Genomic DNA, 26,613 nt, shown 5'->3' with positions numbered 1-26,613 from the left:
AGGAAGTGTTATTTACCCCTTCACACAACATAAGAACCAGGTGTCACCCAATTAAATTAATAGGCAGCAAGTTTAAAGCAAACAAAAAAAGTACTTCTTCACACAATGCACAATCAACCCATGGAGCTAGTTGCCAGGGAATGTTGTGAAAGCCAAAACTATAACTGGGTTATAAAAAGAATTAGATAAGTTCATGGAGGATAGGCCCATTGGTGGGTATTATTCAAGATGGTCAGGGATGCAACCCCATGCTCCAGGTGTCCCTAACTCTCTGACTGCCTGAAGATGGGACTAAACAACAATGGGTGGATCACTCGATAAATTGCCCTGTTCTGTTCATTCCCTCTGAAGTGAACAGGATACTGGGCTAGATGGACAATTGGTCTGACCCTGTCTGGCCCTTATATTCTTAAGATCTTGGGGGCGTAGTTCATGTCTTAAGTGTTTGTACAACAACTAGCACATTGGAGGTTTTGGGCATCTTCATAATACAGACAATATTTTCTGGGGAGGAGGCCAAAAAAGCAGAAGTAGAGAGAAGGGCAGCAGACTAGAAGCCAGGAGTTTCAGAGAAAAAGAATACTCCTCCTTTCCAGTGGGTAAGGGCTTTTGATTGTACTAGAAACAACAATGGATGAGTTCCCAAGAAGAGTACCTTAGTAGGAATCCCAGCAGCCTTGGTATGGGGGTGGTCAGACTTTGCCTTCTCCTTTAGTCATTTCCCCTAGACAGAGGGACCTCTCAGCTTTGTTAAGTCTTCTGGCTATTAGAGGTCTGGTAAATTTTTCAAGTCCTAGGTATTATGCATGCAAAGCAAAACTGGGTCAGTTCCTCCTGCTGACTAACATACAAGAGAGAGCACTAAATTTCTCATCTTAACCAGAGCAGTCAATGCAAAATAATCCATAATCCATTCCTACTATATACAATCCCTTCTTGAATTCACCAAACACTAACCTGCTGACAAATAGAGCAAACCTCCCCACCAAAAACTGAAAAATGCTCAGGATGCTAAATCATAACCTAAAATACAAATATACGAGTCATTAGGAAGAAAAAATTAAAACAAATAGTAAGCTAGACTGCTTTTAGGTCCCTGTACAGAACTACTTCCTCATCCGTGATCATAAACTAGAAGTGAAAATGAAACAAAGTTTTTAGAGCTAGTTCAGAAAGGCACAGTCATGCAAGGAGGACAAAGGACAGGTTGAGACAGGGAGACATTCTAATCTAATATCCAAGGTACAAAGATGATGTGAGAAATTATTCCTAGCAATTTGAAAAAATAAGTTTAAATAAAAATCTGCTCCCTAGCTCTGGGGAAAAAGGAGAGAGATTACAGAGAAGGCAATGTGTATCTTTTCCAGCATTTTTAGTATCTGTTTCCTTTTTTCTCTCAGTTTTTTCCTTACCTTGTATACTTTTCTTTTGTCCTGCTATGTTGTGTACTATGTGCTCTGTTTTGTCCACTCCTCCCCACAGTTTTAAATGCACTCTCTTTTTCTGGGTGTCTCCATTTTAGTAACATCAGTCAGTATCATCCTAAATCTCTAAAGGAGAGAGAAGAGTGAGTGGATTTGGGAAAAAGAGGAGGAGGAGATGGTGGTGGTAAAGAGGGAGAAAAAAGAGAAAGTAATAGATGCTGCATAAACATAAAAAGAAACACTCTGAACTATTATAAGAAAAAAAAGGTGGAGTGAAGCCAGAATGGGAAAGGAAGTAAAACAAAAATAAGGAAAAGATGTAGCAAATTATATTTTTAGAAATTAAATAGAAAGTTGATTGAAGATTGTTAAAAGTAGGTCAGAATACAACTGTGTTATTCCTTTAAATTGAGGGTTGTGATGTTGGGGGAAATGGTTATTTTTTACCTTGGATAGGGTGAAACCAGAGTAAGTTGCAATGGTGTATTGTATTTTTTTTAGGAAGGAATATATGGGCCTCAAGAACAAAGGTGTTAATATGACCCTATAACTGTCCAACATGAAACAGTTTTAAATAAAGTTCAGGGTTTGGAATGCAAAGATCTGAGCCTGCTTAAAACCATGGCAAACTCATTATTAAACATTTAAAAACCCTTTATTAAAGATACAGGGGGAAAACAGAAAGTTAGAGCATTTGAAAAAGTAAGGCTTTCATTTAAAAAAAAAAATCCCTTATTCCCTTTAGCTGTGGAGAGTCTTTAGAAGATTACAAGACTAGAAAAAAAAAAAAAACAACCCTTGTGTGCAAGTCTTTTAGATGGTGTTGAAGATAGTAATTACTGTTATTTTTGGGAAAAGTTAGCTGGGATGTACTGGAGCTGTCATTGTTGCTGTTATGAACGTCCATTCGTAGGAAAACAAAACACACACAGAAGAGGAAAGAAAAGAACAGCAAAGACAGAAAATGCAGCATCTCTGGTGGTATTTCTCACTTACAACCTCAGTGCTGGGGAAAAAAAACAAAATAAAACACAGATGTGGCACAGTGTTTTCAGCTGCTCTGAGACCTGACATACTTGTACCAGCATCAGGATGTTCAGGGTATTGCTTTTAGCTTCCTTTTTCTGGTCACAGGCTTATAGCAGGGTTGCAAACTAAGAGTCTGCTTAGCCAGCCAAGATTGTATATTAAACAGAAGGAAAAAGGAGAGGTAGGAAAGAGAAGAAATAAAGTGGTGAAGGTAAAGAACACACAAGGAGGGGTGACGACAAAGTCACATCTCAGGTAGTGTTTGGGATTCAGCAAGTGATGGTGGCAATGTCATCTGGTTCCCTCTCTTTGGAACTGATGTCCTGATCAGACATTTCTCAGAATTGGGATAAAGAAGGTCTGGGGACGCAGGAGACAGTGGGGATGGCAGCCATGATGGTGAAGTTTCTTCCTTCCCCTCTCTTGTCTTTCAGCCAGCCAGTGTTCACCAGAGCCAGCTTTTCCTCCTGAAGTCTCTTTTTGAAGACCCCAAAAGGGAGTGATGGGCAGAATAGCTCAGTGGTTCTCAACCAGGGGGTACACATACCCCTGGGGGTATGCAGAGGTCTTCCAGGGAGTACATCAACTCATCTAGATATTTGCCTAGTTTTAAAACAGGCTACATAAAAAGCACTAGCAAAGTCAGTAGAAAGTAAAATTTCATTTATACTGCTCTATAAACTGAAATGTAAGTACAGTATTTATATTCCAATTGATTTTATAGTTATATGATAAAAATTAAAAAGTAAGCAATTTTTCTGTAATAGTGTGCTGTGACACTTTTGTATTTTTATGTCTGATTTTGTAAGCAAATAGTTTGTGAGGTGAGATTTGGGATACGCAAGACATCAGCCTCCTGAAAGGGGTACAGTAGTCTGGAAAGGCTGAGCGCCACTGGAACAGCTCATCATCTCTTCCCCCCCCCCCCCCCCCACATTAGGCCTAATTTAAAAAAAAACGTTTTGGTCTGTTGATTTCCAGTCCAGCCAGTCCAGTCCGGTCCAGTCTCTTGTTTACCAGGCATGACCTTAACATAGTTCTTGAATTAAATCAGTAGGCCTTTTTGTTTAGGTTAATACAGTCTTACTCCCTTTTGCACCTTCTTGCATCAACATTTGTTATGGGTTACTGAGACATTTTATAAACTTTCTATAACTATTTACAGTTGAACTCACAATTAGGGTAAATTTGTAGGCCCAGTGCAAGTGCAAGCTCTTGTTTGCACCAAGGCTCCACATGTACGTTAAGCATTTCCACTGGTGCAGCTGTATCAGTGTGGTTACATCAGTACAAATATCCTAGGCTTAGATCTGATTCCTATTTTCACTGTTTGAGATTTTTGTCAATATTTTGTACCATACTGTAAATGGTTTCCTGTCTGCTAGATTTTTATCATCCATCAAATGAAGTCCTAGATCCGATAGCGTGATATACTGTTTTGTAGGGTGCTATGGCTCAGGCAATTTTTTTCTATTGGTCTTGGCATACATTACCTTTAAAAATAAGAGTGGAGGAGGACAAGGGACCTCTTATGTAAAAATGTCACATTAGTATCTATTGGGCTGTGAGATGATCACTTTCTAGTCAGCCATTAAATTGTTTAGTTTCTGAATAAAATTGGTAAAGACAGAATTCTTTGTGTACTTATGGTCTATGTGCACTTTTCTGCTGAACAAACAAGATTCAGTAGATTTGACTCTTGGCAAGAGGTAGTCAAGATAGCATCATGCAAAGCATCAATCCCATCTTCACTATATCCATGCCATCTGGCACATCACAGGTAGTGGGTCTCATTATCTGGAAGACATTTTTAGTTCAGTGTTTTTTCAAGCTTTTTCACAGTATGGACCTTGTTTTAATATAGAAACTGCCACAGATTGCCTCAGGGACCTGTCTCCTGACATTCAGGTCTGCATAACATCTCTTTTGGCATCTACAGCAGTTACCAATATGGGAAAATTATGTTTGACTAGTATTTTAGGTACTTTTAATAGAGCTGGTTGAGAATTTTTGAAGTTTTGGTGAAAAGATGTCAGAGAAGATTTCCACTGTTTTTTGACCAGCTGTTGTTCCGAGTTTTCTTTAATGCCTTTTAGCAGCTTGAGAAAAGGAGGAGGATCCACCAGCACCATGCAACCAGCCAGCTTGCCACCCAATTTGTGTACTGCTGTCTTTTGTGCTATATGGAGCCCTTCTTCCCTAGCTCATGTGTTAAGAATGAGTAATGATGGAAATAGATAAAACAGTAGATTGGAGCTGCTTCATAACATTGGATCTGTTTTACAAGAATTCCAAGTTTTTACCTGGTATCTCCGCCTTTCACACATTACAAGAGATTGGACTTGTCTAAATGCCTTGGGACTGGCTTATAAGAAACACTTTACACATAGTAATGTACCTTAATGAAAATCTAACATTAGAAATTATTACAAGTAGAAACTTGTTCAGCCAAAATAATTTGAAAATTCCTGTTTTAATGCTGTGTTGCCCTGAGTACTATTAGAAACGCAGGCCCCTATCTTGTGCTAAGCACTGTAATGTGACTGATTAACTGTATTTGATATTGCAGCACAACTTCCTCCATTCTATTGATTTTCCTGTGGTAAACCCCCTTCTGTGTTGTTACAGACTTTCTTTGCTGTTGTATAAACCAATGATTTCTTCAAACAGTGCTGAACAACTTAGGTGATAAATATGTTTCCCTTAGATCTCTCTAAAAACAGGAAGTTTTTATCTCATCTTCCTGTTATCACAGGGCTTAGGGGGCTTGATAGTGCTTTTCATAAGAAGAGTAAGGAGGCTTTTCTTGCGGGGCTGTCAGGGAAGGGGAAAAAAATCCTGATACAAACAATGACAAAACTGAACTAATTCAGATTATCCTTAATTCTGAAGTGTTCGTAGTTTTGCTGTTCCATAATTTATGGTAATTTCCTGTTGTCTTTAGGCATTGAGAGATATTACACTGTTTGGAGACACTAATAGCTGGTTGTATTGGACTTCTGCTGAAACAATAAGATTTATAGTATTGGTTGTGTATGAAAAATTAGAGCTTTGCTTTAATTAAAATAGATATGTTGTGGGCCTTTTTTAAATTTGGACAACTTAGAATTTCGTATTAAAAATCAAAAATTAACTCAACACGATTGAGTTCCATTATTAATCATTGTGGGAAACTATCCAGGAAAAGGCTGCTTGTCTGGCACACCTGTTGTCAGAAGCAGTTTATAACCCATGTGAGGGCTAGGAATGGGACTCTGGTTGCTGACAATTTTCCTATATACCATGCTAGTATAAGGGAGTTGAGCCTGTTATCATCTGTACCTTTCCAAGGACAGCATATAGGGTGGCTTTTATTTATGTTACTTAGGCCCTGATTCGGTAGGCTACTTTATTCAGGTGCCAGGGTCTGTCTGTGCAAAACATGGGCATTCTGTTCTATATCGGTCTTTATACTGTCTGGCTCCTCATTGTAGTATCTGAGCGCCTTCCAGTAGCGCATGTTGTCTGTTCTCTCATCCTCGCCTCAGGTGGAGGAGCCTGTGCAGTGAAGTATCTTGTTTTGGTAGAGATTATGGGTTGGTTTGTTTTTTATACATATATCTGTTGCTATGTGTTTTTATTAGAGAAGGTGAGGTGAAAGTAGTGTGCTTTGCAGTTGAAGTGGAAAGTGGCAGGGTTTGGGGTAGCCCTCAGTTCTTGGGGGGTGGGGGAGGTCATTCCAGTCTCAGCCTGTCCCCAAGAATGTTCTGTCTCCCACACAAGTGAGCTTTACTGTGGTTGTAGAATTCCGTTGTGCCAGAAGAGTGAAGTTGTTAACCCAGTCTTTGTTCCAGAGCTTTAGATGGTTTTTTGGGCATGCTGGGCCCAGGTCATGGACCACTTGGGAGAAAAAACTGAGACCTTGTACTTCATTTAAAGTTCTATGGGAAGCCAGTGTAGAGAGCAGAGGACAGATCTACTGTGCTCCCAGTAGCCTGTGTTACTGAGAAAAGAGACTGCAGCATTTTCTACTAATTGGAGGTTTCAGAGTAGCAGCCGTGTTAGTCTGTATTCGCAAAAAGAAAAGGAGTACTTGTGGCACCTTAGAGACTAACACATTTATTAGAGCATAAGCTTTCGTGAGCTACAGCTCACTTCATCGGATGCATTTGGTGGAAAAAACTAATGGAAAAACTAATGAAAAAAACTTCTACTAATTGGAGTTTCCAGAGTGCTGAAGGGTCCATGCCCACCTATACTGCATTGCTGTAGTCCAGCCAAGTGGTGGTGAAGGCATGAACAACTGAGGCCAGGTCTTCATCCGACTGGGAGCGTGGTTGGGTCATTACAAAACCTAAACCTAATTTCCCCCTACTGTTACTCACACCTTATCAACTGTCTGAAGTGGGCCACTCATTACCACTTCAAAAGTTATTTTTCCTCCCTCGGTATCCTGCTGTTAGTTGAACTCTCTCATTAGACTGACCTCACACTTGGTAAGGCAAATCACATCTTTTCGTGTATTTATACTTGCTCCTGTATTTTCTACTCCATGCATCTGATGAAGTGGGTTGTAGCCCACAAAAGCGTATGCCCAAATACATTTGTTAGTCTCTAAAACGCCACAAAGACTCCTAGTTGTTTTTGCTGATACAGAGGCTACCACCAGGCTAACACGACTACCACTCTGAAACCTGTCAGGATAGGATGGAGTCTCAGCCTGCTGGAGATTGTGGCGGTTGCTATGTGAGAGCTCAGTGAGGAATCCAAGAGTACTACTATACTACGGATTGAGTTGACCAGTTTTGCAAATCGTTATTTTTATTAGATTTAAAAGGAATCTTTCAGCTTGAAGTTTTAATTAAAACAAATGTATTTAAAAGTAGCTTCAGGTATTTCACCTGCTCCTGCACCCCATTGCTGCTTTTTGTGAGCTCACAATCGCACTTCCTGAAAGCGGGGAGAGGGCAAAAAAAAAAAACAAAAACAAAAACCCACACACCAAAGTGGAAAAGACCCACACAAACAAGGAAAATTCCAAGACTATAACTGGGAAATAGTTAAATTGACTCTACCCCAAATGATCTACAATTAAGAAAGCAAAAACAAAAAAAAACACCCTTGAAAATTGGAGAAAAATCTCTAGTTGCTTTCAGTTGCAATAGTTACTACTTCTAACAAGTAGTTAAAATATTAGAGTTTACATTGGTTCTTTAATTATCTGACTCATGTGAAACTAGCATCTTGGAAGCTACCAATCTGGAGCATCCATACTTACATTGAGGTAGGGCCATATCTTTCAGTCTCCTGTCATACTTCCTGGGGTTACCCAGAGTTGGGAGGCACTTTGCTACTACCTGCCTATGCCCTTACCAGGAGGAAGCCTTGTCTGAGCCTGACGGGTCAGAACCCCCACTCTACTGGCCACAGGCAACACAAGCACTCCTCCCTCAGCCTACTCAGGCTCTGCTCTTCATCTGCAGATTAGCCCTCAAGCCCTTCTAAGGTCCCCCTGAAGTGTCCAGCCCCTGGTCCACTGGATGCTCACGGAATTCACAAATCCACTGCTCCCAAAAGAACAGTGCCTCCAGCTCACCAGTTACACCTCAGAGCTCTGCTTGATACACAACTCTTATGTTTATAAGAAAAACAAGTAAAAATGTATTTTATAAAATGTAGAGATTTGAGGAGAGCCGATAAATGTATTGGAAACAAATGGATAAATATAAAAAAAAAAAACCACCATAACACATGATCTAGAATCTAGACTTACTTAATCCTTCCAGCATTTGTGACAGGGTCTGCTCACCGCTAGTAGTCCTCCTCCTGGCCATCCTGGGGATTGGCTCTGCAAGACATTGCACCCTTCTCTGGCAGTGTCTTCACCTATCCCGTCTTGCCCTGCGGCCCCTCTTGCTCCAGGAATCTTAGCCTCCTCTTTGGGACTTGGCCTCCGCCTGGGTCACCATACATATTTCCTGACAGAGGCTGATGTAACAACAAAGTCTTTCCTGGACAATCCATCCCAGGGAGTCTGCTTGGTGCAACAGCTAAAGGGAAGGACACGTGACCTCCCCATGTGACACCCCCACATGACTCCGTCCAGCCCAGGGCTCTCCCCATCCCCTCCCCACATTACCTGGAGGAGTGTGGGGGGGTAGAACGGGGCTCTGTCCTCCCACTGTGCCAACTCTGAGCATGCCAGAGGGGCAGAGCAGGACTCCAGCTCACTCGGCTGCTGCCCCCAGAAGCTGAGCCTGGGTGGGGGGCAGCCTGCTGCTGCCGTAGCCACACTCTGTCCCAGTCAGCTGCTATGTTGCACTGGGCAGGCAGTGTCCCAGGTAATTTGGCTGGAAGAAGCTCTGGTCCCGTCTCTTCTCTTCTGGCCCCGTCCCACTCCTTCTCTCCCTCCAGGACTGGCTGCTGGGGAGGAGGGGCACACTTAACCCTTCATGCCCCTCCAACAAGTCACCTCTGCGGCCAGGCCTGTCCTCTACTTTGGATTCCAGCTCAGGAGCCCTCCAGTCAGTAGCCAAGGCCTGCACTGTCCTACCGTGCTGCTTTCCCCTAAACCCTCTCCTGGCTTCCCCTGTTCTCTGGGTTCACCAGCCTCCCTCATTTCCAGGAGTAACTGTAGACTAACCTTTAGCCCCTAACACACCTCCACCTCCCAGGGAGTGATTACTGTCTACTTCCATACAGCTCCCTTCTGTTGTCTGTGCCCTGGCTTTATGGAAGTCTTGCCTGTTTCTGCCCAGCTGAGCCTGTCCCCAATCAATCCTCTGCTCCCTAGCTGCTCCTCCAGGTGCAGCCTATGGAGTTAATTGGCCCACCTAGCCATATTAACCCCTTCCAGTCTTGTGTGGGGTAGACACCCTGTCACAGCATATTATATACCAAGGCTTGCCTGTGATCTTCTGTTATGAGAAAAGTCACGCTGTCCTCTTGCCTCCTCAGTGGAAGGATACTATTTTTTTCCTTGCAATACCAGATATATCACCTCCTGCTCTCTGGTCCTTTCTATAGCTTTCACAATCTGTTACTGATTTCGCAACTTTGATTAGTTAGTGGCTCCATATGCAAATAGATTTCCATTGTGAGACATACAATGCACAATATATACCTGACTAGACACAGAAAGTTAAGGGACTCCTAATCCCATGCCTGAACAGAATCTGTCCACAGCCTGTCACATCCTGGTCACTCGCCTTTAACTTTAAGAACATAATTTCCAGTGTAGATCTAAGTTTCCTGTAAACTGCGCAGCCATGCAGCAGCTGATTTAGTGCCACACAGGTGCTCAGGGAACCTGCTTGACCAGGACCTGCCAGGGAATGGGTGCCTCTCCCCTGGCCCCACTGCTGTGGCTGGAGGAAGGGGCGCCCCTTCTCCCAGCCCCAACTCAGCCCCAGACCTGCCACAGCCTGGGGAGAGGCGGCCTGAACCCAGCCCTGGTCTGGACCGGCTGTGGGAGGGGAGCCTCTCCCCCCAGCCCAGGTGCTGCTGCAGGGAGAGAAAGCTGAGGGGGAGTCCTCTCTCCCCACTGTAGCCCCAGAGCACCCTTCTGCACTCCAAACCCCTCATCCCCAGAGCCCACACCCCAACCCTCTGCCCCAGGCCTGAGCCCCTCATCCCCGGCCCCACCCCAGAGCCTGCACCCCCAGCTGGAGCCCTCACTCCCCCCTGCACTCCAACCCCCTGTCCTAGCCCTGATCCCCCTCCAGCACTCTGAACCCCCCAGCCTGGAGCCCCCTGCAGCACCCTCATCCCTGGCCCCACTCCAGAGCCCGCACCCCCAGCTGGAGCCTTCACACCCTTGTACCCCAACCCTCTGCCTCAGCCCTGAGCCTCCTCCCACACTCCAAACCCCTTGGCCCTACCCACAGCACATGAATTTTGTTATGTGCACCAATATGGAGGTGATGGGTGACGCATCACCTTCATATTGGTGCACATAATAAAATTCATTCTGCACGTGTGTGGGAAAAATTAGAGGGAACACTGGTGTAGATACATAATGTCTTAAATATTATCCATCCATCCATACATTTCCATGTAAGCTACTGGCTCTCAGTAAAGATTTTACATGCCACTCTTTTGTTAATTATTATGCATGTACCTGACGAAAGGATCCCTGTTAAACCCAGTTGGCATCAAAAGGACCCTGGGTCACAAACTCCTTATTTCAGAGCCAGGCTTACTTTGATATCACAAAAACAGCGAGGATTCCAGTACTCCATGCATCTGAAGAAGTGGGTTTTTTACCCATGAAAGCTTATGCTCAAATAAATCTGTTAGTCTTTAAGGTACCACCGGCCCCCTCGTTGTTTTTATGGATACAGATTAACACAGCTACCCCTCTGATATTTGATATCACGTAAACCTGCCATTATCTCACTTCCATTGTGCAGTCTCTCAGATATTCTGAACCATGAAACTTATAGAAATGTTGCTTCTCTTAAAGGAAAGACATAATTCCCACATTATTTGAAACCTTTTGTATTATTTTCTTCTATCTTTTATGGTCTCTTTGTGCCACATTTAGAAGCTGACAAAAAAATTGTTATTGAGACTTTTATTTGATTTTTAGTTGATTCTTTCAAATGGAGGAAGGGAAAAAGAAGACCTCAAACTCTGTGACAGATTTTATATCGGAAGTGTTAATTTTCAAATGGTAGCATTTAGCTTGCCTTCGTTTCCTTTCTTCCTGCCTTCCCATCTCTCTAATTGGTGGATTTGTAATTCCTCTGTTAATTTTTAAATCTCTGGAGTAGTGTTTCTCTGTTTCATTAAGAATGTATTGATTTTCCTTTAATTTTTGTGTGTGCAATATACTCAGTAACATTTATTTTTTTTATTTTTAAGCTTGAAAAGAGAATTGACTAATCAAGAGAAAACATGCAAAGCACTTCCAATTATCTATGGCTTTTATCTGACGTTCTAGGACAAGGAGCCACTGCAAATGTTTTTCGTGGACGACATAAGGTTTGTGTGGAGTAAACAAACTCGTTACCATATAATAAATATTTTTTTAATTCTTAAATAGTCTTCCTGTCTTGTTTCCTTTGTTAATGCATGGAAGTTGTTTTGGAAATCCACAGTAAGATTCAGTAAGAAAACAATCATTAAATCTGGCACCTGTAATGTGAAAGCCCTTGAAATCTGTTCATCAGCCTTTTATGGAAAAGTTTTTTGAATTTTTTTATAATATTTTATTTTAATGTCCTTAGTAATCAGGAAAAAATGTGTAAGATACATGTTTTTAAACATCTTTGTCATTGTTATTAATAACACAATTGGTATTAATACTGAAATAATTTGTAAAATGTACCATTCTTTTTACTGTGCTTGCTCCATGCCTTTTGCATTTTGTTCAGTTTGGACAGTGAAATTAAGCAGTCATTTTCTGGTTCTTATGCACAAGTACAATGCTGTTGAGTTTCCAACAAAGCAGGGAAATGTTTAAATAAACGAGTAGAAAAGACTCTTTTGGGGCCTAAATTACTAAACGTATATGTCCTTTTTAAATTGGAAAAAAAAATATATCTGTGTCTTTTTAAAGAAACTGTTATTTCTGAACTCATTTGGGTGGGGTAGTAATCTTCATTCCAGATAAATATTCTGTTTGGGCTCTCTTTATCTAAACTTATTTTCTAATATCTGAATTTATTATTATTTAATATTATGATAGTGCCCCAAGTGCCCCCAAGTCAGATTCAGGTAACCATTGTGCTAAGTACTGGGTAGATTGGTTTTAATATTATCCAGAGGGCTTAATTATGTCTTAATTTCTTTAATTGTCTTACTAACGTATATAAAAACAGTGAGAAAAATAACCCAACTGCTAATACCTTCTCCTGACTATAAATTATTAACAATTATTTTATAATTTTAAAGGAAAACTGAAAGGATTTTTATCTGCCAAGGTGTTTTTTGGGTGGCTTTTGTTCTCCCCTGAAATAGCTCAGGATCTCACAAACTGTAAAAGCATATGGAGCTGCACTGCTGTTTGAGATATAATGGCTATCCAGTGGTGTAGGAAAAATGCTAAATCCCAGGATTCAGGTCAGCAGATAAATAAAGCCCCAATCCTGCAAACACTTTTACATTATTATCCCCATTGAATCCATGTGAGTAACTTTTTCCAAGATTGGGGCATAAAGCATGAACTAATTTTTAAGTGTGTTGTTCTAAACTGTATTAATTGTAGTTTTTAAACCTCTACATACTTGGCAACGGATTTGGGGCCTTACACAAATTTTCTAGAAGAAGATTTTCAATTCATTTTTGTACAGATAGTAAAATCTAAAGTTACCCCTCAGATTTCTCCATCTTTGTGAAAAATTACCCCCAATCGGTGTTTATTACCTGAATTTAGATGGGAGTTGAGGCTGTTCTTTGTCCTCAGATTATATATTTTGTGTGTCTCTCTCAAATTGTCTCGAGTTTGCAGTTCTTCATGTGTCCTGGCATTGTCTGTTAACAACCTTCAAGTGTTTGTAAAGAAATAGCTTATCTTGAGCCATTTTTTTCCTTCCCGCTTGTTTTTCCTTACAGCCCCCTATTAAACCAATATATTCATATAATATACATTCTAATAACCAGATGAACACAATAATAATAAATTATTGCAGAGAAGCTGGAATTATATCATACTTGTATATAAGTGAAAAGTGTTCTGGAATCTTTCAGGATGACTGGTACTGTATAAATGTTAATTAATTAAGACTTGTTTGTATTTGATTTTTTTAAAATAATCTGAATATTTTCTGATAGAAAACAGGGGATTTATATGCCGTCAAAGTATTTAACAACATAAGCTTCCTTCGTCCTGTGGATGTTCAGATGAGAGAATTTGAAGTATTAAAGAAACTGAATCACAAGAACATTGTCAAATTGTTTGCTATTGAAGAAGAGGTAATTAGCTGATGTGATTTGTAGTAATGCCATCCATGATCCCTGCATATGTATTTCATGTAAACTCAGCTGTATGGGATAAGGTTGTATTTTTATTAAGAAGTATATAGGAGCCTTTTCCTACTGTCTCCTCTCCTTTTACTGAGAATCTCACCTGATCTGGAGCCACAGATTGAAAGATAGCAGAGACTGAGTGGTGATACTGTTACTGAAATACATAACTGACTCCTAACAGCCTAGCACATCAGTACACTTGCCCTGCTGTCTTTAGCATACAATCAGGATCAGTGCAACAGGCACTGAATCTGATCCACTGCATTCACATGTGCATATTATGCAAATACTGTCCTAATTTATAAAATCTTAAATTGAAATTATTTAAAATAATAGATTTTAATTACACTACTGTATGTTTTTATATTAATATGGAATGCATGCTACTGTTTGATTTGCTTTTGCTTGATAATTTTGCAGCTTATTCAAAACCCCTCACTTTTTAAAAATATAAATAAGATTTCAGGTGTTCCACAAGACCATCAGAAGATAGGCATCTTGCTGTATAAAGTTCACATAATGATAGAGCAGATGTAGAATTGCATCCAGGGATGAATTAAAGTAGTACTTCTCAAAGTGAGGCTGGCTAGGGGTTCACAGGAAAATGGGTAAAATGCAGAGGTCGGTAAAGACTTTGGGGAGCGGGAATAATCAAAGGAGAGAAGTAAAAGTGCTGCTCCAGGCTCTTCTCCCACTATAGTTCCTCATTTTTCATTTGCCTACACTACCTGCTACTCTGAGAAGGCCAATTTAAGGGTGAAGAAGGGCTAGCACCCATAATCTTGTGGCCTCCCTAGTTTCTTTCCCACTCAAGATAAATTTTAAAATAGAACCAGTTTTTCTTTTCTTTCTTTTCATTTTTTAAAAGCCATCAGAGTGAGACTTGTGTATAAAATAGCATCCGGTTACAAAGCTTTGAAAATAGGAGACTATGACTTGATGTAATCTCTGGAATTATTAACAGTCTTCATATCATTGCCAAATCTTTGTTTTTTATTTTTCAGACAACTACTAGACACAAAGTACTTGTTATGGAATTTTGTCCATGTGGGAGCTTATACACTGTTTTAGAAGAGCCATCTAATGCCTATGGGTTGCCAGAGTCTGAGTTCTTAATTGTGCTGAGAGACGTGGGTATGTGGGATTTCATTTTTTATACATTGTCTAATTTGCCCTGTTGCTCAGCTGTTGTTTGGTTTAGTTTGGAATTGGAGTATTAAAATTCCTAGTTTGACAATATAGATGAAATCGTATGGATTATAGTATTACTTTTAATCTATATCAACAAATGTAGTTGCATTATAAAACTATTTATGATTTTTTTTCCTAAAAATTAGATTTTTTTAAATGCAAAGTGGTTGTTTTTTTTTTTTTTGGTCACACACTGGGCTGCCTTTTTGACAGATCATCAGAGAATAGATTATGGGGAGTAATGAAGTCCACCAGTGTCTGCCCCTATCACTGCAGGAAATCTGGCAATTAAAATACATCCACTTTATTTGCTCAGTGTTCCAAAGGATGATGGCAAAACCCATTGTCATCTCTTGTTTCCTACATTGTAGACATTCCTCTGGGAAGAGAATAAGATAACTAAGGATTATAAACTCTTACCTAAAATAATGGAAGAAAATAAGTTTCAAGAAAGGCATTTTTGAGAGCAAGATGTACCATTATTTGCTGTTTGAAGAAGAAAAGGCAAAGATTATTAGAATAGAGACAATAGGATATTCTAATCCTAGTAGCAGCAGTGGTCTTTGCCCTTCTCCTTTGCACACACTGAAAAACAAGTCTGTGAAAGTATATATGCTTTTTTGGTATTTTAACATTTTTCCGGCCTGTTTTGATACATATGTACTAAATGCTGTACAACTCTGTATTTAAGTGGCTGGGATGAATCATCTCCGAGAAAATGGAATAGTGCACCGTGACATCAAACCAGGCAATATAATGCGTGTTATAGGTGAAGATGGTCAGTCTGTTTACAAACTGACAGATTTTGGAGCTGCTAGAGAGTTGGAAGATGACGAACAGTTTGTTTCTCTCTATGGTACAGAAGAATATTTGGTAAGCCATTTAATTTCTTACTGATGGACTTGTTGAAGCATGGAATATTTCTTAGTGAAAACTGAATAGCTGAGAGACAGAACCCCAGTTGGGAACTCATTTACCAATGACACATCTAGTCTGGTAGTTACTGTTATAACATCAATCCTACCTTTTGCATCTTGTGTCATGCCAGGCCTCTGCTGATCTGGGGAACAAGCATGCTGAGGTCATTTCCTGACCCAGATTCTCCATGTTTCATTAGGTGATATAAAGAATTGCAGCATAGATTTATTAGAGCTTCTTTGCCTCTCCCTCTCTGATATTTTTAAATGTTCTTGTGAACTGTTTGGATGATGCTGTGTATCGCTCAGATCCACTTTCCTGATATTTGTATTGACCAAGAAGCGTGCAAGAGCACTGTAACTTGGAATTTCCAGTGTAGTGTTTTAAAGTCAGAGTACTTTAATTCCAAAAAGTGACAGGTAAGGGAGCCAGTATATCTAGAATACTTATATTGAATTTGAAAGTAAGTATATTTTTGTGGAAAAACAGAAAGAAAACAGTTGTCCCCTCTGCTTCTGTTTCCATGTCCCTCACATGCCAGTGTGCTAAATGTTCTCAGTGCTCTTTCTCTCTGTTCTTAATGCATTTTCTGAAATAGTAGTTTTTGTAGTGTTTCTCTTCTTCTCCTTTTGTGTGGCTTTTATCTTCTAATCTGTAATTTCATCTGAATTTTCTTGACTAAATTCCCTTTATTTGATTTTGAACTTTATTGTAACAAGGGTGACTATAAATGGCTACTGGCTCAGGCTGAACAATTTTGCAGTATGATGTTGAAGTGCCTGTAGTGTGAAAAGCATATGCAAATTCTACACAGCAGATGCTAACTTCCCTTTTGATGAAAGAAATTCTTAGAAAGGTGGAGTGTCCTGCTGTGGTTGCTTGCTTGAGTTTTGATCTTTATAATTATTTACAAAGCAAGTAGTTCTAAGTTTTCCCCTTTTTTCCCCTTAAGCATCCTGATATGTATGAGCGAGCAGTGTTGAGGAAGGAGCATCAGAAGAAGTATGGAGCAACAGTTGATCTGTGGAGCATAGGGGTGACATTTTACCATGCAGCAACAGGGAGTTTACCATTCCGACCTTTTGAAGGGCCTCGCAGGAACAAGGAAGTGATGTGGGTAATCTAGAGGGAGAGTTCTGTCTGTTCATAAATGAATTCAACCAATAAAAATACCTATAACAAAGAGTTCTGTGCACACACACACACACACACACACACACACACACACACACACACACACACAGCAAACAGTGTAAAAATAATGCAAATGGTAGGCAGATTTCATCTTTAGGAAGGCTAGTGCCATGGGAACATTTCATATTTTACAAGACTAGTACCTTGTGTGGCACTTAGACCTAATGATGCAGCAGAGCCTCCAGAAAATTGTGACACAACCTTTTGAAGCCTCTTGCCGCCTTTGCTGCACTCGTGGTCCAGTACAGTTTGTGAAATCTACCTTGTGTAATTTTCTTAGACACTACAAAATTAATTGAATGTAACATAAGATCTTATATTTTCAGAATTTCAAACTTCTATTTTAACAAGTAGCTGCCATTTAGGTGTTTGTCAAATGACGGCCAGAAATTTGGCCAATTTGGTGGAGGACAATTGAGAGTTCTGGCATTGAGGAAAGTATGGGAGCTGTTTTTGGTATCCAGGAGGCAGTAAAGTCTTCTGCTGCTGAGGAAGAAATGCATCTTGACTTTCCCTCTCCCTTTGCAGACAGGGATTTGGGATAAATTGGAGTTAGAGGCTTAATATTTTTTAAATGAAAGTTCAGATTCTAGAGTGTAATTATGCAGCAACTCAAAAATCAGCTGTTCTGCAACCGTTTATGCAACTGCATAATTGAATAATGTACAGGGCCTTACTATCATATATTGTACATTTAATTTTTCAGACAGGCTATGAAGCATGAAAGCAGTTGCCTCTGATGTCAGTTCTCTGTTTGAATCTTCCTTGTCTCTACACCATGTGTGTATAAAGTAACGTTTCTCCTAGAGCTAAATAAAATTTAATGCAGAGTTCTCTCCTTTCACACTTATTCCTAAATTTTCTGTTCAGAGTTGGGAAAAAATTGTGACTGTACAAATTTGTGACAAAATCTGTGGCTATTTTAATATTAATGTAATCTCTGCTGAACCCAAGCTGTATTCCTTTTCTCCCAAACGAACATTTTTGGTAATATTATGCTGTACATTCCCTGGAACGTTGCAAGTTGAATTCAGTAAATGCCTGTACTATACGGACATAAAAATGACTTTGACATTTTTATTTTTTCCAGTGAGTTCCTGGATCCCCTCCCTAATCTTTCTCAATCCCGAGTCAACCAGAGGGGCTTCTTCAGTTCAGCATAAAGTGTTTTTCTTTTCATGAAACATTAAGTGTATTAATTCAGCACCCTCTGCCAATCTGGAGATGAGCCCTGTACTCCTACTGAGCAGCAGATTGGCCTAAATTCTTGTACTAGCTTTAGACTTTTTATTTACATTACAGGGTCCCATTAGATGATCCATTACTAGACTTGTACTTGAAGAAATAGTAATTAAGGATTGTGTATTTATTTTGCATATTTATTTTTGTAATATCTCATAGGTATAAAATAATCACTGGAAAGCCTTCTGGTGCCATATCTGGAGTACAGAAAGCAGAAAATGGACCAATTGAGTGGAGTCGAGATATGCCTATTTCCTGTAGTCTTTCTAAGTAAGCTTATTTGAATTTTTTTACCAAATACTGCAGTGCTACCTGAGTAAGGGTTTTCTCATTATTTTCTCAGTATAAGATGTTTGGGACTCTGGCTGTCTCTGACTTTTTTCTTTGAATTTTTACAGCAGCCCTATATTATGTTCTTTTATGGGCTACGAAATGCCTCTCTTTCCACTCCATCCAAGTGCTTCTGTAACAGTTCATTTACCCAAGAGCACTCAAGTGGTGAAAAAGAGTAATATGGCCAAGAACCAGCCTGTGCAGGGAGGGGGAGAATATGCTATTGAACAGGTAGGCACTAGCTCCATCACCAGAAGAGAGGATAATTATTACTGTGGATATACTGTAGTTTGTCTAAACCTCAAGTTTGACCTCCATCCTCCTGCCTGAGTGTCCTAAAGGGATTCGAAGAGCTAAAAATTATACACATGAATTTAATGGGAAAAAAGTCAGTAGAAAGAGACTTAAATTCTTCTCCTTCCTCCAGAACACAGTCATCTTTGTCGACCTAATACCTTCCACTTAAATACCCAGTTCTTGATCCCCATAGAGCCTTATGAAAATGTTCTTCCTTGCTGGTATTCCTGTATTTAAAATTGGATTTAACATTACAGAATATTATTTGATCATAGAAACCGTACCAGGCTAATTTAGGCACAAAACGACAATTTTCCCTCATATTCATTGCAGTCAAACATTAAAGGAAAAATGAAGGTGTTTAAATCAGAATAATCCAGCTCTCAATATTTTGGTGACTAATGCCCCATTTCAACAGATGCATAAATTGAAGCATTGAAATGGTTCAATTGACTTCAATATGATAAATTAGAGAAATAAAATAAGTAAATGAACCAAAAATACGTAAGTCAATGGGGCTGCTCACATTCTTAAAGTTGCACACATGCCTAAGTACCTGGCTGAATCAGGGCCTAATTACTAGGGCTGTCATGCGATTACAAAAATTAATTAATTTTTTTTAATCGTACTGATTAATCGTACTGTTAGTAATAGAATATCATTTATTTAAATATTTTTGGATGTTTTCTACATTTTCAAATATATTGATTTCAATTACAACACAGAATACAAAATGTACAGTGCTCACTTTATATTTATATTTATTTTTGATTTCAAGTATTTGCACTGTAAAAAAACAAAAGAAATAGTATTTTTCAATTCACCTAGTACAAGTACTGTAGTGCAATCTCTTTTTCACGAAAGTTGAATTTACAAATGTAGAATTATGTACAAAAAAACTGCATTCAAAAATAAAACAATGTAAAATTTTAGAGCCTGCAAGTCCACTCAGTTCTACTTTTTGTTCAGCCAATTGCTCAGACAAACAAGTTCGTGTACATTTGCAGGAGATAATGCTGCCCACTTCTTGTTTACAATGTCACCTGAAAGTGAGAACAGGCGTTCTCATGGCACTGTTGTAGCCAACGTTGCAAGCTATTTACGTGCCAGGTGTACTAAAGATTTGTATGTTCCTTCATGCTTCAACCACCATTCTAGGGGATATGCGTCCATGCTGGTGACAGGTTCTGCTTGATAACAACCCAAAGCAGTGTGGACCGACACATGTTCATTTTCATTATCTGAGACAGATGCGACCAGCAGAAGGTTGATTTTCCTTTTTGGTGGTTTGGGTTCTGTAGTTTTCGCATCGGAGTGTTGCTCTTTTGAGACTTCTGAAAGCATGCTCCATGTCTCGTGCCTCTCAGATTTTGGATTCTTAAACCTTGGGTTGAGTGCTGTAGCTATCTTTAGAAATCTCACATTGGTTCCTTCTTTGCCTTTTGTCAAATCTGCAGTAAAAGTGTTCTTAAAATGAACAACATGTGCTGGCTCATCATCCGAGACTGCTATAACATGAAATATATGGCAAAATGTGGGTAAAACAGAGCAGGAGACATACAGTTCTCCCCAAAGGAGTTCAGTCACAAATTTAATTAATGCATTATTTTTTTTTTTAAACAAGCGTCATCAGCATGGAAGCATATCCTCTGGAATGGAGGCCAAAGCATGAAGGGGCATACGAACGTTTAGCATATCTGGCACATAAATACCTTGCAACGCCGGCTACAAAAGTGCCATGCAAATGCCTGTTCTCACTTTCAGGTAGCATTGTAAATAAGAAGAGGGCAGCATTATCTCCCGTAAATGTAAACAAACTTTTTTTTCTCAGCGATTGGCTGAACAAGAAGTTGGACTGTGTGGATTTGTAGGCTCTGAAGTTTTACGTTGTTTTGATTTTGAGTGCAGTTATATAACAAAAAAAATTTACATTTGTAAGTTGCACTTTGACGAAAAAGAGATTGCCCTACAGTACTTGTATGACATGAATTGAAAAATATTATTTTTTGTTTATCATTTTTACAGTGCAAATATTTGTATTAAAAATGATATACACTTTGATTTCAATTACAACACAGAATACAATATATATGAAAATGTAGAAAAACATCCAAAATATATAATAAATTTCAATTGGTATTCTATTGTTTAACCGTGCAATTAAAATTGTGATGAATTGCGATTAATTTTTTTTAATCGCATGAGTTATCTGCGATTAATCAACAGCCCTACTAATTACCTTTTCAAAATTAGTCTCCCTTTTTATAAGGGAGAGAGAAGTTGTTCTAGAGCTTCATTGTAGGAAAAGTGGCTCTGTCTTAAATGGAGCTAAAATGAAATGGAGTTTGTAGACCTAATTTATATATTCACTTTAGTTATTAAAATTATTTCCTAACTGAGGAATATTGGAATGAGATAAGAATTTCAGAGAATTATCATGTAAATTGCATTAACATTTTCTTTGCCTCACTTTGTGTAGTACCCTTTCCAGTTGCCTTATTGTCCCTAAACAAATAATATTTTCCATTGTGGCAGTTTTGATAGGAGTATAAATAGAAGTAGGAAAATACTGAAGTGTGAACCAGGAACTAGCTGTAATATACAGAAACGGTGAGTCATTTAAAGGGACACTGTCAAATGGAAGTCTAGTCAGTTTGAAAAAAAAAATGTTAAAAGTAGTTTCAGGTACTATGCCTGTGTCCTTCTGTCAATTTTTGTGGGTTTTACATTCATATTTTTCTATTTTAAAAATATTTTATCTTCCATATTTTTGCATGGAAAAACATATGGGAATGTCACTGACTATACAGAAGAAGAAGAGAAAATGACTATATGCTGTGTTTTCCAGTAAAGTAAACAAATGGGGAGAAAAGAGTGCTTTCCAAGTATAATTTAAATTATAGTGATATTACTTGTTACAGTAGAAGTTAAAAACAATTATCAAGTAGAATTATGGCTTTTAAGTTGAGGGTGTCCCTCTCACATTTAGATGCAGTTTGAGACTACGGATTTCAAAGAGCTCCATATAACACTAACACAACCTGATTTTAGCTTCTAAGTGAAGTCTGCCTCACAGTTAGTCATTTCATAGTTGGGGGCAGTAATTTTTCCCATAAACTTTCGTGAAGAAAATAAAGCTGTCTTCATTAGAACTGGTTGGGAAAGCTGTACATTATTTTTGAAAGTGGTGCAGAGACCATGTTTAGCCATCTAATAGAAAACTATTCAGCTATAAGTATGTGGGGTGGGATTTTCAAAGTGATTTAAGAGCACAATATCTGTTGACTTTAAATGGGATCTGTGCTACTAAGTCACTTAGACTCCCTTGAAAATTGCAAGTTTGATTTGTGTACGCATACCAGCATGTTAATAATATTCATCTCTGCATTAGCCTGTAATGAAGAACAGGTACAAATTCAAGATACTTAAAATGGCTGCTGCCCCACTTTAAAATAATCACTTGAAATTTCCATAGAATCATAGAGTTGGACTGCAAGATACCTCGAGAGGTGATCTAGTCCAGTCCCCTGCACTTAAGGCAGGACTAGGTATTATCTACACCATCCCTGACAGGTGTTTGTCCAACCTGCTCTTAAAAATCCCCAATGATGAAGATTTCACAACCTCCCTAGGCAATTTATTTCAGTGCTTAACTACTCTGACAGGTAGGAAGTTTTTCCTAATGTCCAACCTAAACCACCCTTGCTGCAATTTAAGCCCATTGCTTCTTGTCCTATCCTCAGAGGTTAAGAAGAACAATTTTTCTCCTTCCTCCTTGTAACAACCTTTTATGTACTTGAAAACTGTTATCTTGTTCCCTCTCAGTCTTTTCTTTTCCAGACTAAGCAAACCCAATTTTTAAAATATTCCCTCGTGTTTTCTAGACCTTTAATCATTTTTCTTGCTCTTCTCTGGACTTTCTCCAATTTGTCCACATCTTTCCTGAAATTTGGCATCCAGAACTTGACATAATACTCCAGTTGAGGCCTAATCAGCATGGAGTAGAGCGGAAGAATGACTTCTCATGTCTTGCTTACAACACTCCTTCTAATACATCCCAGAATGTTGTTTGCTTTTTTTGCAACAGTGTTACACTGTTGACTCATATTTAGCTTGTGATCCGCTATGACCCTCAGATCCCTTTCCACAGTACTCTTTCCTAGGCAGTCATTTCCCCTTTTGTATGTGTCCACTGATTGTTCCTTCCTAAGTGGAGTACTTTGCATTTGTCCTTATTGAATTTCATCCTATTTACTTTAGACCATTTCTCCAGTTTGTCCAGATCATTTCTAATTTTAATCCCATCCTTCAAAGCATTTTCAATCCCTCCCAGCTTGGTATTGTCTGCAAACTTTATAAATGTACCCTCTATGCCATTATCTAAATCATTGATGAAGATATTGAACAGAAGCGGACCCAGAACCAATCCCTGTGGGACCCCACTTATTAAACCCTTCCAGCGTGACTGTGAGCCACTGGTAACTACTCTCTAGAAACCATTTTCCAATCAGTTATGCACCCACCTTATAGTAGTTCCATCTAGGTTGTATTTCCCTATTTTGTTTATGAGAAGGTCATACGAGACAGTATCAAAAGCCTTACTAAAGTCAAGATATACCACATCTACAGCTTCCCCCCTATCCACAAGGCTTGTTACCCTGTTAAAGAAAGTATCAGGTTGGTTTGACATGATTTGTTCTTGACAAATCAATGCTGACTGTTGTTTATCACCTTATTATCTTCTAGGTGTTTGCAAATTGACTGCTTAATTATTTGCTCCATTATCTTTCCGGGTAAAGAAGTTAAATTGACTGGTGTGTAATTCCCTGGGTTGTCCTTATTTCCCTATTTATAGATAGGCACTATATTTGCCCTTTTCCAGTCTTCTGGAATGTCTCCTGTCTTCCATGACTTTTCAAAGGTAATTGCTAATGGCTCAGATATCTCCTCAGTCAGCTCCTTGAGTATTCTAGGATGCATTTCATCAGGCCCTGGTGATTTGAAGACATCTAACTTGTCTAAGTAATTTTTTATTTGTTCTTTCCCTATTTTAGACTCTGATCCTACCTACCTCATTTTCACTGGCATTCACTATGTTAGACATCCAATCACCACCAACCTTCTTGGTGAAAACCAAAACAAAGAAGTAATTAAACACCTCTGCCATTTCCACATTTTCTGTTATTGTCTTTCCCCCTTCATTGAGTAGCGGGCCTACTCTGTCCTTGGTGTTCCTCTTGCTTCTAATGTATTTGTAGAATGTTTTCTTGTTTCCTTTTATGTCCCTAGCTAGTTTGATCTCATTTTGTGCTTTGGCTTTTCTAATTTTCTCCTTACAGACTTGTGTAATTTGTTTATATTCATCCTTTTTTAATTTGACCGAGTTTCCACTTTTTGTAGGACTCTTTTTTTGAGTTTTAGATAATTGAAAAGCTCCTGGTTAAACCAGGGTGGTCTCTTGCCATACTTCCTATCTTTTCTACGCAGTGGGATAGTTTGCTCTTGTGCCCTTAGTAATGTCCCTTTGAAAAACTGCCAACTGTCTTCAATTGTTTTTCCCCTTAGACTTGCTTCCCAGGGAATTTTACCTACCAACTTCCTGAGTTTGCTAAAGTCTGCCTTCTTGAAATTAATTGTCTTTATTGTGCTGTTCTCCCTCCTACGATTCCATAGAATCATGAACTCTACCATTTCATGATCACTTTCACCCAAGTTGCCTTCCACTTTCAAATTCTGAACCAGTTCTTCCCTATTTGTCAAAATCAAATCTAGAACAGCCTCCCCCCAGTAGCTTTCTCCATCTTCTGAAATAAAAATGGTCTCCAATACATTCCAAGAACTTGTTTGGACAATCTGTGCCCTGCTGTGTTATTTTCCCAACATCTGCCTGGGTAGTTGAAATCCCCCATCACCACCAAATCCTGTGCTTTGGATGATTTTGTTAGTTGTTTAAAAAAAGCCTCATCCACCTCTTCTTCCTGGTTTGGTGGCCTGTAGTAGACCCCTACCATGACATCACCCTTGTTTTTTACCCCTTTTATCCTTACCCAGACCAACCTAAACTACTTTTGCTGCTAAGCCCATTTTTTTCTTGTCCTATCCTCAGAGGTTAAGGAGAATATTTTTTTCTCCCTCCTCCTTGTAACAACCTTTTATGTACTTGAAAACTGTTATCATGCCCCCACTCTGTCTTCTCTTCTCCAGACTGAACAAACCCAGTTTTTTTGATCTTCCCTCATAGGTCATGTTTTCTAGACCTTTAGTCATTTTTGTTCCTCTTCACTGGACTTTCTCCAATTTAGAATCATAGAAGATTAGAGCTGGAAGAGACCTCAGGAGGTCATCTAGTCCAACCCCCTGCTCAAAGCCGGAGCAACCCCAACTAAATTGCATCACATATCACAATTTGTCCATATCTTTCCTGCAGTGTGGCATCCAGAACTGGACACAATACTCCAGTTGAAGCCTAACCAGCATGAAGTAAAGTAGAAAAATTACTTCTTGTGTCTTGCTTACAACATTCCTGCTAATACATCCCAGAATAATATTTGCTTTTTTTTTTGCAACAGTTCTACACTGGTGACTCATTTAGATTGTAATCCACTCTGATCCCAAGATCCCTTTCCACAGTACTCCTTCCTAGACAGTCATTTCCCATTTTGTCTGTGTGCAACTGATTGTTCCTTCCTAAGTGGAGTACTTTGCATTTGTCCTTATTGAATTTCATCCTGTTTATTTCAGACCATTTCTTTGAGTGCTTCTTGCCCCTATCCCTGCCTTTATGATGAAATTAGAATTCAGTATTTGCCAAATTCCAAAGGCAAAATATTTGGTACTCAAATTTCGAAAAAGAGAATATGGTATGTACTGTCCCTATTCAGGAAAAACAGTGGGCAATGTTGTTGAACAGAAGCTGTCAAACAGTAAAGGAAAGGAATGTTGTAGAATTTCTCAAAGCACAAAAATGTCCTACTTGTGGTTTGTCCAATAGGGAGATCTTATAATGTCAGAATGAGAAACATTCCAACTTGTCGTGTCTCTTTTTTGTGTATCCACAGGGGCCTGCAAGTACTGCTCACGCCTGTTCTTGCAAACATTCTTGAAGCAGATCAGGAAAAATGCTGGGGATTTGACCAGTTTTTTGCAGAGACCAGTGACATACTCCATCGAAGAATAATTCATGTTTTTTCACTACAGCAAATGACCTCACACAAAGTTTATATTCACAGCTATAATAAGTAAGCATTCTTTCCATATTTTCACTACTTCTGTCTTATCCAGGCAAATAATGCTGTGACCTTCAGATCACATCAGTTTGACAGATTCAGTAGCCATTCCTTGACAGTTATCTGGTTGGGGGGAAGAGGAATACATGATGATGGTGTGTGCTACAAGCTTGTAAGGCCTTCCTATGTCAAGCACTGTGTATATATATGATGTGAATAGGTGTACATTATTTTTTTTTTCTTCTGGCCTCTTATTGGTTTGTCCCTTTATTTTTCTCTGTGATTCAGCCTTTGGCAACAGAGCCCAAGTACTCTGTTCTCGAAGAAACTGTGACAGGGCAAAGTCCCGCTCCTGTCTTCTGCTGTGTCAGACTATTTGGAGACTTTCAATTGTTATTCACCACAGTGTAGTTTATTTACATTGCTTTCCCCACCATTTTTAGAGATCTATACACCATATTTACAGCATCATATTACACATATATCACCCATCTGCTGAGGAGACAGAAGAGATCTCTCTGTCCCAAGATCCTTCTTAGTTCTGGCTCTGTTAGCCTATATCTCCCCACATTGGTTCCTTCCTGGTTTCTTCTGCATTCTGCATTAATGTGCCAATTAGCTCATTAGTCCTCTCCCAGCTCATTTTAATCCACTGGTTAGGCTCAGTTAGGTCCATCCAGAGGGATTAATTGATGTTTAAGTGGTCAGAGTGGTGACTCAACTGTTTTGATCCCAGCACTCTGTCACAGGAATCTTTTGTAATGCTTCTCTTTGATCAGTCTTACCATTTTTAATTACAGGTTTCAGAG

The 26,613-nt window shown here is 39.2% G+C and overlaps 1 protein-coding gene across 9 annotated transcripts in view; it reads left to right on the top strand.

Annotated features, from left to right (window-relative positions):
* TBK1 (TANK binding kinase 1) overlaps nt 1–26,613 on the top strand; it is a 57,357-nt gene that overhangs the window by 4,259 nt on the left and 26,485 nt on the right. For 4 of the 9 annotated variants that reach the window (XM_038387679.2, XM_038387641.2, XM_038387668.2 and 1 more), the window contains exons 2-8: nt 11,298–11,417; nt 13,209–13,349; nt 14,408–14,537; nt 15,286–15,467; nt 16,465–16,625; nt 18,108–18,218; nt 25,637–25,816. In XM_038387679.2, coding sequence (XP_038243607.1) covers nt 11,331–11,417; nt 13,209–13,349; nt 14,408–14,537; nt 15,286–15,467; nt 16,465–16,625; nt 18,108–18,218; nt 25,637–25,816 — 992 coding nt within the window. In that variant the 5' untranslated portion in view covers nt 11,298–11,330. Of the gene's footprint in view, nt 1–2,887; nt 3,142–11,297; nt 11,418–13,208; nt 13,350–14,407; nt 14,538–15,285; nt 15,468–16,464; nt 16,626–18,107; nt 18,219–25,636; nt 25,817–26,613 lie in introns of all 9 variants that reach the window. The other 5 variants (XM_043493907.1, XM_043493923.1, XM_043493938.1 and 2 more) reach the window with 3 other exon arrangements.

Source organism: Dermochelys coriacea, chromosome 1, assembly GCF_009764565.3.
Source record: "Dermochelys coriacea isolate rDerCor1 chromosome 1, rDerCor1.pri.v4, whole genome shotgun sequence".
Classification (NCBI taxonomy): domain Eukaryota; kingdom Metazoa; phylum Chordata; order Testudines; family Dermochelyidae; genus Dermochelys; species Dermochelys coriacea.
This window is presented reverse-complemented; position numbering and strand designations above follow the sequence as displayed.